The following is a 15,903-nucleotide window of genomic DNA, read 5'->3' as shown; positions in this document are numbered from 1 at the left end:
GTTATCCTTGATTTACACAATCATTAAGTAGACAAGAACCGTTTCTTGTACCAAAATAGCGATAAAGGTGACTTGTGCTGAATAGTTTTTCTTAACCTGTGTACCAATTGACTAATCCCCCCCTGGAATGAAATTTAATGCTTCTTCATAAGTAGTCGTATAAGCCATGAGATACTAGAGATTAGGGGTGTGCAAAATGGATTGCCCAAACTAGGAATCATCCGGACCGGATCGGACCATGGTTGGGTCCGGTTTTTGGGAGTATCAGTCCGGTTTCTGGTTCCTAAAAATGGAACCGGTGTCCAGAAAGTCGGGTTCCCGGTTCCAAGGAGGAACCGGATCAACTACATATATATATATATATATATATATATATATATATATATATATATATATTTTCAAAAAAATTAGTAAAATACGAACTAAAACCTAAGAGAACTTCATTGATAAAAATTAATAAAATGTGAACTAAATCATAAGTGAATTTCATTGATATAAATTCATTGACAAATAGTAAAATGTTAACTAAATCCTAAGTGACCGGTTCCATTAGACGGGATCGGGGTCTTAGGACTAACCGGTCTGGTCCATGGTTCCCTATTTTGGGAACCGGTCCAGTTCGGTTCCGAGGTGAAATCGGGAACTGGACCGGGAACCGATCATCCCTATTAGAGATCATGCAGGTAATGTCGTGGGATGGAAACAAAAAGAGAATAGGCTTTCAATAGACGATAATGAGCAAATGAAATATAAAGATTCTCAATAGAAACTCTTAAAATTAAAATTAACTTATGTCACTCTTACAATATGTATCATTTATCATTAAGGGATTTTTCTCGAGTGGAGTGCTGGTTCTTTTTCTAACCACGAATCGGCTTTCACGGTCAATTGAATTCTAAATCTTTAGAAACTTTCATTTTAGTTCATATGAAACCGGCGAAACAGACCCTTGTGTCACGGAAAAAATAAAAAACTAGTTCCATATATTTTGTGCACCGTAGTTAGTATGTACGTGCTACAATCTATATGACAAACAAGTCTATACAATGCTTTTTTCTCTCCGCCTAATGACAGGGCAATGGATGAACCCATCATCATCCCATCGAGAAATAAATGGCAAGCGGCCTTCGTTTTATCACGGCATATCAATTTGACACCATCAGTTTCAATGAGGGGACTCGAAACCGTATAAAGTTAGCCTCAAACAAAGAGAACCCTTCATTGCAACTATCCGTTTTAGCAAAGTAACAAACGGGAAAACCAGAACAACCGTCTCTTCTATCTCGGAAATCAAATGTCACCTGAGGTTTCCCAACAGAAAAAACTGTCACTTCCTATGCTTCTTTCCATTTCTGTCTCATCTTTTTTCCCTTCCTCACGTTCAAAAACAGCGCCCCCCTCTCTTCCCATAACCTATTAAAGCCAGAGAGCCATAGGAGGATCAGAGATCCCGACAGATGAAGAAGAGAGTCCCAAGACCTCTATTGACATTCATCTGTTTCGTAGCTAATTTCCGATAGTCCTCGATTCCGCGATCATTCCACTAGTTTGTTGTATTTTTCAAGTGAGTGGAAGTGTGGGGAGGGAAAAAAAAGATGAGCGGATATGATCGCTTCTCCGGCCCTACATGGCGAGGAAAGCGCACAGCATACGCCATTGGCGGGGTTGGCATAGTATTTGTTGTGGCGGTGGTGATAGGCGTGGCCGTCAGCGCCAGCAGCAGAAGCAGCAGCTCCAGCCAATCCAGTGCCGGTACCAGCGGCGGGGTATCCACCTCGATGAAGGCTATCCAAGCCATATGCCAACCCACTGATTACCGGGAAGCCTGCATGAGTAGCCTTTCATCAGCGGGCGGGAACACCACCGACCCCAAAGACCTCATCCAGATGGGCTTCCAAGCTGCGATCAAACAAGTGAAAGCAGCGATTAAGAACTCCACTGTCGTGAAGGATCTTGCGAAGGACCCGAGATCCAAGCAGGCCCTGGAGACGTGCCAGCACCTCCTGGAGTACTCGATTGACGACCTCCAGAGCTCCTTCGAGAGGCTGGATGGGTTCGATGTGAGCAAGCTCGACATGTACATGGCCGACCTGCGGGTCTGGCTCAGCGGGGCAATCACATTCCAGGAGAGCTGCCTGGACGGCTTCGAGAACACGACAGGCGCCGCCGCGAAGAAGATGAAGCAAATCCTCCAGAGCTCCAGGGAGCTCACCAGCAACGGCCTCGCCATGGTCACTGAGATCTCCTCGCTGCTCAGCTCGTTCAACATCCCCGGTTTGAGCCGGCGCCTCCTGTCTGAGGAGCAGGATGGTTTCACCGAGTTCCCATCGTGGGTGGACAAGGGGCGGCGCAAGCTCCTCGCGGCAGCACCTGCGGACATCAACCCCGACGTGGTCGTGGCCCAGGACGGGAGCGGCAAGTACAAGACCATCCGTGAGGCTCTGAACGACGTTCCTAAGGAGAACAACAAGACCTTCGTCATACACATCAAGGAAGGAGTGTACAAAGAGAAAGTATTGGTAGACAAGAAGACGACCCATGTCATGATGGTCGGTGATGGCCCCACGAAGACTGTGATCACTGGGAGCTTGAACTACGTCGATGGAGTCCAAACCTGCAACACCGCAACATTCAGTACGAAAGAGAAAATACATCATTTAGCATTTTCACCTGAATTCTTCATTAATTTCATCTACAAGACAAGGGCTAATAAACCAAGTCAACTTATGTTTCAGCTGCCATAGGAAGCAACTTCATAGCCAAGGACATCAAGTTTGAGAACTCGGCGGGCGCCGAGAAGCACCAGGCCGTGGCACTACGCGTCCAGTCCGACATGTCCGTGATCTATAATTGCCACATGGACGCCTTCCAGGACACGCTCTACACGCACGCCCACCGCCAGTTCTATCGTGACTGCACCATCTCCGGTACCATCGACTTCATCTTTGGCGATGCGCTTGCTGTCTTCCAGAACTGCCAGATGTTCGTGAAGAAGCCCCTCGAGAACCAGCAGTGCATCGTCACTGCATCGGGACGCAGCGAGCGCCGCTCCGCCTCCGCCATCATCCTCCAGAACTGCACCATCTCGGCTGACCCCGCCTACTACCCCCTGCGGAACATCAACAAGGCGTACCTCGGTCGCCCATGGAAGGACTACTCGAGGACGGTCATCATGCAGTCCCAGATCGATGACCTGATCCAGCCGCAAGGTTGGTTGCCATGGATGGGCGACTTTGCACTCAACACGTGCTTCTACGCGGAGTACGGGAACAGAGGGGCCGGCTCGGCGACGAAAGAGAGAGTGAAGTGGCGCGGGATCAAGAACATAACCGCGCAGCACATCACCAACTTCACACCGAAGGTCTTCTTCAAGGGTGACGCTTGGATCACCACCACCGGAGTGCCTTACAGTCCCGGGATCATGACTGCTTAAACGGAGCTCAAACCAAAGAAGAAGATCGTTACGTGTTTTATAGGCGTAGTTGTTAATGTATGTTTTTTTTTTTTAGGGGAAGCTGACTCCTGCATTTCAGCTTTCAAGTTTTTGTTGCGAGAGATGGGAGAATGATGGTCATGTAAATTCTACTTCCTACTGCTTTTTTACTTATAATATACGTAAAAACAGTCGGTCAAAGTGATTAATTTGAATCGTATGTCCAAGATTCTCTCACAAAAGCTCAATTAGAGAGACTCGTTTTTACTTGTAGAGCTAATTTTTGGAGAAAGTAGTTGAAAGGGAAGCACACAAATTGAACGATGAAGCAATTCAAAGAGAGATTGCTGTTTAGAAACGTCTAGCTATATACCTCGATATGAATTTGTAATGAGGCAAATTAAACATAATAAGCCCTAGGCTAAACCACGTATCTCTATCATGCATGACTTGCCAAGTAAGAAAAAGGCTACGGCATAAGGAACAAATACAGATCAGGAAATAAAGTTGCTTCCAATGGAGAAACTACATAGTCTCAATTTTTGCGCGCGTGCACACCAATAATAACAAGGGTTAATATCATGAAAAACCCCAAACTGGTATGCGTGTGACAAATTTACTCCAAATTTATTTTTTGACCACCAAAAGCCCAAATTGGTACACCCGTGACAATTTTATCCTCAGTTAGTTTCCGTTAAATTTTACTGTCAAATTGCTGAGTTGGATGACACGTGGAAGTCAACGGGTCTACTAGTTTAGGGTTTTACGCTTCCATTTGTTACAGGTGTACCGATTTATGATTTTCGTGGTATTAATCCAATTTAACGGAGGATAAATTTGTCACAAGTGTACCGGTTTGGGGTTTTTGATGGTAAAAAAATTAGTTTTTGGTAAATTTTGTCACATGTGTACCAGTTTAGGGTTTTGATGGACAAAAATTAATTTAAGGTAAAATTGTCACATGTTTACCGATTTGGGGTTTCATGGTATTAACCCTAATGACAACAATCTTAATAGTAACGATTCCCACTCTACACTTGTAGTCTTCAAACCCATCAAAGAATTTATGTACCTTGTTTGGCCACCTTACGAAAACAATCCCCAAACACATTATCCTCCAAATATAGTTTCGTTAGGCATCAATGTCTTTGTCATGAGACAAGTCGAGAACCTCAAAATACTCATAGCAAGCCAAACTTTTGCGTTTAGTGAAATTCAAACTTATCAAGATTCGGCTAAAGGATCATAGATAGCAACTCCTTTGGGCATTCGACTTAAGAATCGTTGGATCGACACAAAAGATGCATCTTCGAGTTTTTCCTAAATGACAGAACTTGAAAGTCCTCGACGTAGCACCTCGAATTTTGCAAACCAGGGTCGCTAGCTAGTACCGCCTTCGCTGCCCAAATTAGAAGATCACCCCGTCGACCCCAACAAGAGAGACCATAGAATTAGCTAAATGGGCTTTTATAATATGCGGTTCAAGAGCCACAAACCTTTTTGTTAGTGCCAATTTGCCAAGGCCCCGACGAAGCATTTTCATCTGATAAAAAGAAAATGGCTTAACACTACGAAAAATTTCAAATCGGTATACTTATGAAAAATTTACTTTGAATTAATTTTTTAACCACAAAAAACCTCAAAATGGTACACCTATAATAAATTTACCAAAAACTAATTTTTTGAGCACCAAAAACCCCAAACAGGTACATTTACGAAAAAATTTACCCTTCGTTAAATTAAATTAATACAACGAAAAATCACAAATTGGTAAAAATGTGACAAACAGAGGGGTAAAACTCCAAACTGATATACCCATTAACTACCACATGCAATTTAACTTAGCAATTTGACTGTAAAATTTAACGGAAACTGACGGAAAGTAAATTTGTCACAGGTGTTACAATATGGGGTTTTTTGTAGTAAAAAAATTGGGTAAATTTGTCACACTTTTACCAGTTTAGGGTTAATACCGAAAAAATAATTTCCTCGATGTTAAGAACCTCAAAACTTGGGGAAATTCCAAATAAGGACTTGAAATGGACTTTATGTCAAATAAGGATCTGAAGTGGCATATTAGTCTCAAATAAGTGCTTGAAGTGACCATGCCGGTTTCAAATAATGGTTTGACCTCGCCAGTTACTGGCCAGAGAAATATTTTGGCCGATCAAGGGCATTTTTGTCCAAAAAAAATTTCAATTTTAAATAATTTTTATTTTTCTAGTTTTCTCTTTGTCTTTGCCGGTGGCTGGTCGCCGGCCACTAGCGATGTCACGTCTCGACCCGAAATCAAGATTTGATGCTTATTGATCAATCCCGATCCGTTCGGACTCATGACTCGCGGAAATAAGTTTGTGCGTCCCGTTCATTTTAATCAATGCGCATGCGGAAGCAAAAATAAACGAAACATCACAATAGCAACATAAGCAGACTTCGCACGTTATATTTACATGATACGTGCTTATTTTCACAAGCCCTACTCTCGGGCCATGCAAACCGCACACATATATTTTACATGCCCATTTCAAGGGCGATTCCGAAAAACAAGCCAACTCTCGAACAAACAAAACTTTGGCTTGGCTTAGGGTTCCTAACTCCACTACGGCTTCTCGCTCCTCGCTCCTTGGTCCTCCCGCTCCCCGTCCGTTCGGCCGTCCCACGCTCCACCCATGGCCTCTCCAGAGCCGGCCCGCCTGGTCCGCTGAACGGCCCGTTGAACCCACATAGGGGTCCAACCCACTCTCCATTTGCGAGGCAATACCATGCCTCGTACGGGTGGGGAACTAAGTCCTCACGGCCTTCATCAACCATAACATACGTCGTGATCCGACGATAAGCGCGACCCTCCGGGCATCTATTATAGTGAGCAATTCGGCTCTCATCTCGATAGGGTTGCCAAACAGGTCGGGGGAGATGCCATACTATGGACCTGAAAAGAGAAAAAATAACGGGGAGTGAGTCGGGGAGACTCAATAAGTGAAAACACTAATATCAAGCGAGGATGAGACAATCGCCATTCACATTTATTGGCTCTTACCGTACCGGCATCGATGACAAATCAATAGCAAAGTTCGTGCTACGAAACAACAAAAGAACATCAAACATGATTATCACACGTGAGCATCACTTGTTAAAGAAAGAACAAGCTATAATCGACCAAGAAACCAAGAAACGGCCCAAGCAAACGTATCACAACTTCCTTTCCCGATATTAGGGAATTCACTTACACAACGTAACACTAGAACACGAGAGACTAAAGAAAGCAAGTGGCTTGAGCACGGAAAAAGGCTTGAGTTCGGGAAAAAGGGGATCTCGGGTGGTTCTCGGGTGTGACTTTCTAGTTGGCTGAAAAAAGGAAAGGTTGGTGGGGCTTCTTTCGGCGTGAATCAAGGAAGCAAGAAAGTAAAAGGAGAAGATGATGGCTGGTTGGGGGGCTTCTTCACGTGAGCTTCTTGCTCATTTATAGACAAGCCAAGCTTGGAGAAGAAGCAAGGCAATAATGGAGGGCTTCCAAGTCAAAGAAGCCTTAATGGCACTAATGAACTAGGGCCAAAAGAAATGATGAATGGCTATTAAGTGACTTAAATGTGGCCTTATCCTCCTTAGTCTCTCTCTCTCTCGGCTTCTCCCTCTCTTGGCCGACTCTCTCTCTCTCTCTCTCTCTCTTGGCTCCCTCTTCCTTGGCCGACTCCCCCCCCTTTTGTTTTATGTGTATTATTGATGACCACGAGTCACCTTGCATGCAGCCTTAATAAGGCTGAACATCTCACCTGCCAAGCAATAAAGGAGGGGGACACTTAAGGGGGTTCAATAATAATGGCCTTAAATGGCTTTTAATGAGCATTTGACTTGATCAACAATTTTTGTCTTCTTATCCTCTCCATAGCTGAACCGTGAGAGACTTCCTAAGTATGCAGGTTTCATTCCCAACTACTTGGGCCAATCGGTTTACACAAAACCGACTAATCAATACTAACTTAGCAATCTCACATCATACTTGTTATGTTAATTTTCCGAGGGTTTTTTTTTCCACGCTTGGTATACCCGTTCAATACGAGATTTGGTGTAGAAAGATCTCCACATATGGTCAAGTATGACCAATCAAAGATTTAAGTCCATTGGTGTCCAATTCGGGTCAGCCGGGTTGCCCAGGCGCATGCCCTGTTTGATCGGGCCTGACCGGGTGCATGGCCTGGCACGCTGCCGAGCCGTACAGGCGCATGACCGAGCACATGGCCGGGCGCGTGGCGGAGAGCACAGGCATGGTGCCGGGCTACACGAGCGGCGCGACGAGCACGACGCCAGCTGCACGAGCAATGTGCCGAGCACAATGCTGACCCGCACGAGCAAGGGGCCGGTTCATGGGTCTAACACATCCATTGGCTTATGCATGGGCACAAGGCATGGCTCATGCCCAAGTCCATTGGGCACGGGACTAGATCGGAACTAGATCTGACGGGCACATTGCCTGGCACAAGGGTCAGGCACAATAACTGGTACACGACCGGATACATAGCCGGTTTGTGGCCTAGCTGACGGGCACGATGGCCGGTCATGTCTGGGCACGAGACTTGGCAGGAACGGCTGGCACATAGCCGAGCCCGCGGCCTAGCCATTAGGCTCATGGCCCGGCACATGGCTCGTCCATGGCCTACCCGACCTAGTGCGACGATCCGTGGCCGATTCGCGACCGGTCCACGTTCGAGTATCAACGACTCATGGTCGATCCTCGATTGTCATATGGTCTTGTGGAATCTAGTACCCCTGTGACATTCCGAATTTCGATCAATTTTTGGGATTTATAAAACGTATATTTCGTCGGTGCGCTTATAGTTAAATCTCGCCCAGAACTGATCACTCTCGGGTTATTTTTAAATTTAGGATTTTGCTAAAATCGCACTCGATCGAATTTGACCGTTATTTAGAGCACGAACTTTGGTGTCGAATTTCTCGGAGTTTTGTGACGAATTCAATCGGACAGTGTCGATATTATTGTGGCCAGCGTCGAGATTGCCCAGAATCATCGAAAAGTGAAATTTGGACCGGGTTTGGATTTTCACTAGTAGACCTCCCTCTTAGTATTTTTTAGTTAGTGTTTTTGATTTTTTTTCCTAATTTATAAATTAGGGTTTTTCGTGGACCGTCGGATCGACTTCGAGTTTGAACGTGGACCGTCGGATCGCACTCGAGTGGATTTGACTCTCTCTCTCTCTCTCTCTCTCTCTCTCTCTCTCTCTCTCTCTCTCTCCTCTGCCACGCACCTTCTACGTGCGCGTCCCCTCTCCCTCCCCCAACTACGCATGTTCCCTCCCCCCCCCCATCTCCCCATGCAAACTCTCTCTCTCTTCCCTTCTTCCTCCTTTCCCTTCTTCTTCTTCTTCCCTTCTTCTTTGTGCAGCAACTCCTGCTTCCTTCTTCTTACTGCTCACCGCCCGACCGCCGCTCACCCAACCGCTGCTCGCCAGCCGTCCGCCTTGTGCCACCGCTCACCCAACCGCCAGGGCCACCGTCCGTCCAGCCGTTTACCCCTGGGCCGACTGCCCTTCTCCTTCCTTCCCCTCTCCTTCGCACGCGAGCAGCAAGCTCGCCGCCGCGTCTGCCGCGGCCCAGTGCTGCCGAGCCGCCAACCGGCCCGTCCTGCCTCGCCCAGCCACCTGTGACGCCACCGTGCCACCCCCGACCGCCGTCGGCTCCGCCATCACCGCCGCAGCCCTTCTCTTTTTCCCCTTCCCCTGTTTTGGCTCACCCTGGCTCCGCCTCGCCGATCGGTCGCCCTCGTCGCTATTGGCCATTGCCGCTCTCACCGGCAGGCCACCATCACCCCAGCTCCCCCTCTCGCCCATCGCCGCCCTGACTGCCCGTCACTGTCGACGTGCTGCCCCTCGCCTGTTCTCAGTCCTTAACCGAGTTCCCCCGCCGTGGCTGAGTCGCCCGGCCGTTCACCCGTTGCCGTCGCCGGCCGCCAACCCAGCTCGCCTAGGTACTCGCCAGCTGCCAGTCCAGCTCGCCGGCCACTCTCTTGCTCGCTTGGCCGTTGTCCCTGCCCTTGCCCAGCCGCTCGCCCGTCGCCGCCCGCCTGGCCGTTCGCCTGGTCGCTAGCCTGGCTGTGGCCAAGGGCTGTGCCGAGCCGCTTGCCCGCTATGCCCTCGCCGGCGCCGAACCGCCGCTACCCCGACCGGCCATATGGCCCCCTTGCCGGTTTTCCTTAGGCCAAAACCTAGGTAAGTAACTCCCTAAATCCTACTTAGTACTTTGGATATTATTAGACTTGTTTAGGGGTGATTAGTGTTGGTTTAGTGACTAAGTTAGGTAGGGATTAATTAATTGAATGTGATTGGTTTATGGATTATTGTGGTGGTGATTTTGTGGCTAAATTAGTGATCGATCGAGATGGGTTCAATGACTGAGTTGTAGTGGCGTTTATGGGTGAAATTGGTGTTTGAATGTGGTCGACTTGAAGGTCGGGTTGGTAGGCTAATGTGGTGAGCATGACTTGAATTTGAATAGTATGACGTGTTAGATTGGTATTGGCAAATTGTGTTGAGGCGTGGTTACGCGGGACTAAGCTCGGATTGATCGGAGGGCTGCCAACCTGAGGCGTGGTTACGCGGGTGTGGCTAGAAAGGCAAGAAATGACCTGAGGCGTGGTTACGCGGGTCGAGAGAAATGTCTTGAGGCGTGGTTACGCGGGACTAAGCCTGGATTGATCGGAGGGCTGCCAACCTGAGGCGTGGTTACGCGGGTGTGGCTAGAAAGGCAAGAAATGACATGAGGCGTGGTTACGTGGGTCAAGAGAAATGTCATGAGGCGTGGTTATGCGGGATTGAGCCCGGATTGATCGGAGGGCTGGACCTGAGGCGTGTTGACGCGGGTCGTGGATAGTTGGTTGGACACGCATGCGAAATGTGTTTGGTTAAATTGGGTGAATGTAAGTGGTTATGGCGCTCGAGTGCTTATGTTATGTTCTTGAGCTATTATTGCATTATTGTAATTTGACTAATGCGCGGAGTTGGCGGGTGATTTGAGGCGAGGTAAGTGTGCATGAGAATTCTATTATGTTGATTGCTAGATCGCATGTTGGGACTCGTCTGGGTACGCATTGGCCTAGGTGGGGTTTAGATTGTCTACTTATTGAGATTTATTCTCATTGTTGTAGTGCAAACCATTTCAGATCCCCGACCCCGACCTTGATCATGCCGTCACCTCGGCGTTTTGGGGTCCCTATGCATACAGTGCATGAGGAGACCGAGTATCCAGTAGGTCCAAATTAGACTTACATTAGGCACCTCACTACAGTCTAGGTAGATGTGGGCTTAGAGGACTTGCAGCGCCACACTTACCTGGCCTGGTTTTATCGTGACGGGTTGGAGCTAGTTGGCTCAATCAGGGGTTTTGAGGGACAGTAGCACGGCAACGAGGATGCCGTGGATTGGGAGCCCGAGGACGTGAATGCTCCTGATGGTGAGATTCTGGACGCCGAAGATCCCCCGGAGAACCCTGGTCTCGAACCCGAGCTCGTACCAGAACCTATAGCGCCCGCGGATCTCGAGCTCGAAGAGGAATTTGAGGAGTCCGAACCTGAAGAAGAGCCCGAGTCTATGCCAGAGCCCATGGAGTCCGAGCCGAGAAGGAGCCGGATAACAAGGAAGAGCTGATCGATATCAACTCTGACACGGAGTCGGAGTCTTCAGGGTCTGATTCGTTTGGGTGCTGGGCTTAGAACCTTTTTTGGTAGAGCCCTTTTGTGCAGCTAGCTAGCTTACCCTACCACCTGTCCCTTTTTTATGATAATGGTGGATGCTAACCCTAGGAGCCTAATATCTGACTGTTTTCCATTGTTATGAAATTATTGTTTTGTGCTATTACTATCCATTTGTCATTGTCTTTTGTCTGGGTTGTTTTATTTCGCTTCCGCTTGCGTATTCATGTGGTTATTTCGTTTGGGTCGGTGACGCGTCCTTGGACGTCGTGTTCGATACGACCGCCATAGGGGTGTCGCAAGCCCGTTAGGGTCTGGGGCGTGACAACCCCGGAATTAACTCATGGTCATCCGTGACCGATGCATGGCTGTATGGTATCACCCGCGACTGACACATGCCGACACCGAATTGATCGATAATTATCCCGGACCGTCCCACTAATGGCTCTTATGGTCGAAGGGTCACTCCACGGTCATATCACCTTAATCGACTTGCGTGATTAGGGAGTCATTCCACTGTCGATCCTTCGGCCAAGTCATGGATAATCTTTCGATCGAATCATGACCAACTCTCAGTACACTCATTCCGACCATATTATCTATTCCATTATCGACCCTTGACTCGACTACTCGCCTATTCTATCACCATTTACCTTTGGCTATCTTAGTCCCAAATTTGGGGATGTCACAGGCGAAGCCTGGGAAGGCTGGGCGAGGGTGACTCACCCACCCCAATTTGGCGAGGGCCACCTTCGCCGGCAATAGGCGAGGCCACCCTCGCCAACCATGGGCGAGGCTGACCCTCGCCAGATCTGGACAGGGGTCTCGCCGACCACCCCTTGCCCAGGCGAGACTAGCCTTTGCCTATGGCTTTTGAGGGTGGCCTTGCCCAAGTGAGACTCGCCTCGCCGTCCCTTGCTGGCAACTAGTGAGGTGACTCTCGTCCAGATCTGGTGAGGGCGGCCTCGCCCAGGCGAGGTTGTCCCTCGCTTGTTGCCGGTGAGGGTGGCCCTCGCCAGATTGGGCGAGGGTAACCCTCGCCCAGCTCTTCCCGGGCTTCGCCGGTGGCCGGCCATCGGTAAAGACAAAAAGAAAACCAGAAAAAAGAAAAGCAAGGAAAAATGAAACAAAAAAAGAAAAAAAAAGTCAAAAAGTTAAAAGACAAAATGCCCTTATAATTCGGAAAGTCAGACCCTTTTTTGAAATGGATATAATCACTTCAGTTCCTTAATTGAAATAAAATCTATTTCAAGCCCCTATTTAAGAAAATGAGAGCATTTTAGGCTCTTATTTAATATAAAATTCACTTTAAATCTTTATTTAAAAAAATAATGAGACTTTAGGCCCTTAATCGAAAATTTTCATACCCTTCCCTTTGAAATTTTTCCACGCAACTTTAAGGTGAAGTCAAATCTTTTCGTGAAGTCGCCAAAAAAGAAACGGAGAAAAAAGAAAGAGGAAAAAGATATGGAAAAAAGAATATCCTATCAACGGGACTCGTGATTTTTCAACATTGTCTGCTACTGTCCTGTCGCGAACTTAACCTCTGCCCATCATCTCCCGACTTTGTCCCCCATGCGCGAGCTTGTCGTAGCTCTCCGTCTCTCTCCCTCCTCGTAATCATCGTCATCATCATCATCAGTTCGCACAAGATCGAAGGAGCAGACGCTCTCCGCAGCCAGCTTGCGCTCGGACAGTCTCAAGGAAGAGAAGATGGAGACCATAAGGCACCGCACGGTGAAGGTCAACGGCGTGAGCCTCCACGTGGCGGAGTGCGGTGAGGGCCCCCTTATCCTCTTCATCCACGGGTTCCCGGAGCTCTGGTACACGTGGCGCCACCAGATCCTCGGCCTCGCCGCGCTCGGCTTCCGCGCCGTCGCCCCCGACCTCCGCGGCTACGGGGACTCCGACGCGCCGGCCCCGGCGGACGCCTACACGGCCCTCCACGTGGTGGGCGACCTGGTGGCCCTCCTGGACGCGGTGGCGGCGGAGGAGAAGGCGTTCGTGGTGGGCCACGACTGGGGGGCCATGATGGCGTGGTACCTGTGCCTGCTCAGGCCCGACCGGGTCAAGGCTCTGGTCAACCTCAGCGTCCCGTGGATGCCCCGGAACCCCGGGAGGAAGCCCCTCGACGGCTACCGGGCCGCCTGCGGCGATGATTACTACATCTGCAGATTTCAGGTTCTCGGTTCTTTATTGCGTGTGTTTTCTTTCCCCTGTCGTTGCTTTGCTTGCTTATGTTTTCTGCGGGGCCGATTGGATGCACTCGTGGAAGAACATGCTTAGCAATGAATTCCAAATTGCAAATCTCGAAATGCTGACTACCATATCCAGAAGAAGAGTTTATATATTGGAAATTGTAATGTATACTGCTTTCTATACACATGATTTTCCAATATGTCTGCGTTGTTTGACCGCAGGACTCACCGAAGCTAAGTTCGATTTCATATCTCCAAATGCTGGACTTGCGAAGTATATCTTGTAGATTTATCGGAGGATTAGTCTGGTGTTAGTAAGTTTGGACTATCGCTGGCATGCCTGTTTGTCTGTCACACGACTTCTTTAAACACCTAACTGGGTTGTCGTATCGACTTTTACACTACATTTGATCTCGGGATCATGCGACACATTTTCCTTTAGGTATTTGATCTTCTCGAGCTGAGTTAGAATCGAGTGAACATAACGATCGTAAAGTTATATGATTTTTGTGTAGAGATCAATCGTGACAGTAGTAAAATCAGATTGAGTCCATTTTAAAGTGCATAGAAGCCACCATAATTGTGATCATAATTTCGTTAAGTGCAGGAACCTGGAGAGATCGAGGCCCAGTTTGCAGAGATGGGGACACGGAGAGTCCTCGAGGGGATGTTGACATACCGCATTCCCGGCCCGCTTTTCTTTGTGAAAGGGAAAGGGTTCGGGCACCAGGTGGACGACCCCGTTGTCTTGCCTTCGTGGCTGAGGCGGGAGGACATTGACTATTACGTCGACAAGTTTGAGAAGAAGGGCTTCACTGGAGGGATCAACTACTACAGGAACTTCAACCGGTAAGCTACTACTTTCCCCAGGACAATCAATCTGATCTCTTGTGTGTATGGGCACAAGAGGAGGGAGGAGATCGCATCGTGCTGCGAGAGTTGTTGAGCTAACGCATAACTTGCAAAAGCTGCTGTATACTTGAAATTCACATTGCTCTGAAATTCCGTGGAGTTTGGTACAAAACTTAGATATACTCCTCTCCACACTGTGCAATCCATGATCTGCAAGGAAGGGTGTCTATATATTTTCACCAATTTAGCTACAGTTTCAGCATGATTTTCGCGGGATCGATTGGTTTAGCTGGCCAATAGGGAAGTAGGAATCAAGGAGTTTTTCTTGATCAGTAGCACACATATCTGATCCCTCCAGTGTATAACGTTAGACAGTTTTACTTGGGGAGTATCTTTGTGCAATTATTTCCTCGACTGTGCTTTTTCTTTGCTTCTTATGAATTGACGTTGCAGGAACTGGGAGCTGATGGCACCATGGGATGGGGCTCAGGTGAAAGTGCCTGTAAAGTTCATTGTGGGTGAGCTTGACCTGGTTTACCACATGCCAGGCGTCAAAGACTTTATACACAAAGGTGGGTTCAAGAAGACGGTCCCTCTCCTGGAGGAAGTGGTGGTCATGGAAGGTGTGGCCCATTTCCTCAACCAAGAAAGGCCTCATGACATCAACCAACATATTTATGACTTCTTTAGCAAGTTTTGAGGTCGCTTCTTGCCCCATCATGTGACAGGTCGGGGTCTTCGTAAAGTCTGTCCTCTGTGTGGCATAGCATGGTAACGTTGATAATGCAATCTATGACGATGTATCAAAATAAAATTACTTATCCTAAAGTATGATGGATAAGTGCATTTCACTCCGAAATCCTTATCCTAGAGTATGATATATCCCCACATGAAGTACTGAAAATTAATGTCTTTAAGGCTGCCTTTGTATGATTTTCAACTATCCACATCTTAATTGATTGGTTTAACTATCCACCTCTCCTGGAGGACTGGTTCACGTGTATGATCATATACCAATCACATAAAACACACGACACTAAAGTCTAATCCGACATGAAATGGGACATCTAAACGAACAAATGACGAGGGAACGAGCTCGAACAAGGCACAAGGCTCTTGGCCAAGCATGGTATTATCCTTGGCCGCGTCTCTTCAAGTGAGATTCCAACATGTACGCACACGAATAACATGAAAAATGGCTACATAAGGCATAAAACACCCTAATATGATGAGATATGACAAGTACCTGCTCTTCTTACGTGCTCGCGACTCAAGCCCCTTCTCATTATCTTCCTTGGTCCCGTTGTCGCTATTTCCTCCTGCCTTAATAGAGGGATCCAGTTTACCGGCACTAACATCCTCAACTGTATCACTTTTATGTTCCTGAGCAGAACCCAAGCCTTACGCTTAAAAGCTTAAAAGCTTAAAAGCTTTTAACCCATCTTCATCTGAGAAAAATTTAAAGAACGGAGAAGATTTCTAGCTTAAAAGCTTAACAGCAGTAATTCTTGTTTCCTACCTCTTCCAACCTTAGTTGATCCTTATCATGTCTTCAATTTCAACTGTCAGAGACCTTCAAAGAGATTACTAGATCCTTAGCCATCGCTTGCTACAGCCAATCGAATGCCTCTTGACATCGATCCGTCCACTCACACGGCTTTGCCTTCTTCAGCATGTCTGTGAGTGGCATGGTAATGCTTGAGTAGTTTTGGATGAACCAC

At 47.6% G+C, this 15,903-nt stretch overlaps 2 protein-coding genes across 3 annotated transcripts; both read left to right on the top strand.

Annotated features, from left to right (window-relative positions):
• The first annotated feature begins 970 nt into the window (after window positions 1-970).
• LOC115689394 (probable pectinesterase/pectinesterase inhibitor 21) lies at window positions 971-3,648 on the top strand. Its single transcript, XM_030615418.2, has 2 exons — window positions 971-2,634; window positions 2,736-3,648. The coding sequence occupies exons 1-2, from the start codon at window positions 1,596-1,598 to the stop codon at window positions 3,431-3,433; spliced, it is 1,737 nt and encodes a 578-aa protein (XP_030471278.1). The 5' UTR covers window positions 971-1,595; the 3' UTR covers window positions 3,434-3,648.
• Window positions 3,649-12,700: 9,052 nt separating this feature from the next.
• LOC115689403 (uncharacterized) lies at window positions 12,701-15,099 on the top strand. Of its 2 annotated transcripts, XM_030615426.2 has the most exons (3): window positions 12,705-13,313; window positions 13,938-14,179; window positions 14,636-15,099. In XM_030615426.2, the coding sequence occupies exons 1-3, from the start codon at window positions 12,846-12,848 to the stop codon at window positions 14,880-14,882; spliced, it is 957 nt and encodes a 318-aa protein (XP_030471286.1). In that variant the 5' UTR covers window positions 12,705-12,845; the 3' UTR covers window positions 14,883-15,099. The 2 variants fall into 2 exon arrangements, with proteins under 2 accessions (XP_056163685.1, XP_030471286.1); XM_056307710.1 differs by lacking the exon at window positions 14,636-15,099 and having other exon boundaries at window positions 12,701-13,313; window positions 13,933-14,008.
• The last annotated feature ends 804 nt before the right edge of the window (window positions 15,100-15,903 follow it).

Source organism: Syzygium oleosum, unplaced genomic scaffold (genome assembly GCF_021117445.2).
Source record: "Syzygium oleosum isolate NSW1041296 unplaced genomic scaffold, Sole_v2.1 Sole_v2.58, whole genome shotgun sequence".
NCBI classification, from domain to species: domain Eukaryota; kingdom Viridiplantae; phylum Streptophyta; class Magnoliopsida; order Myrtales; family Myrtaceae; genus Syzygium; species Syzygium oleosum.
The sequence above is the reverse complement of the archived record's forward strand: the minus strand, read 5'-3'. Positions and strand labels throughout refer to the sequence as shown.

What these genes read in the sequence shown, in the direction of transcription:
- LOC115689394 (XM_030615418.2), top strand. Translation starts at nt 1,596, where the DNA reads ATGAGCGGATATGATCGCTTCTCCGGCCCTACATGGCGAGGAAAGCGC. An exon ending in CTGCAACACCGCAACATTCA is followed by an intron (nt 2,635 to 2,735) that starts GTACGAAAGAGA and finishes CTTATGTTTCAG; the next exon opens with CTGCCATAGGAAGCAACTTC.
- LOC115689403 (XM_030615426.2), top strand. Translation starts at nt 12,846, where the DNA reads ATGGAGACCATAAGGCACCGCACGGTGAAGGTCAACGGCGTGAGCCTC. An exon ending in ACTACATCTGCAGATTTCAG is followed by an intron (nt 13,314 to 13,937) that starts GTTCTCGGTTCT and finishes CGTTAAGTGCAG; the next exon opens with GAACCTGGAGAGATCGAGGC. An exon ending in TACTACAGGAACTTCAACCG is followed by an intron (nt 14,180 to 14,635) that starts GTAAGCTACTAC and finishes TTGACGTTGCAG; the next exon opens with GAACTGGGAGCTGATGGCAC.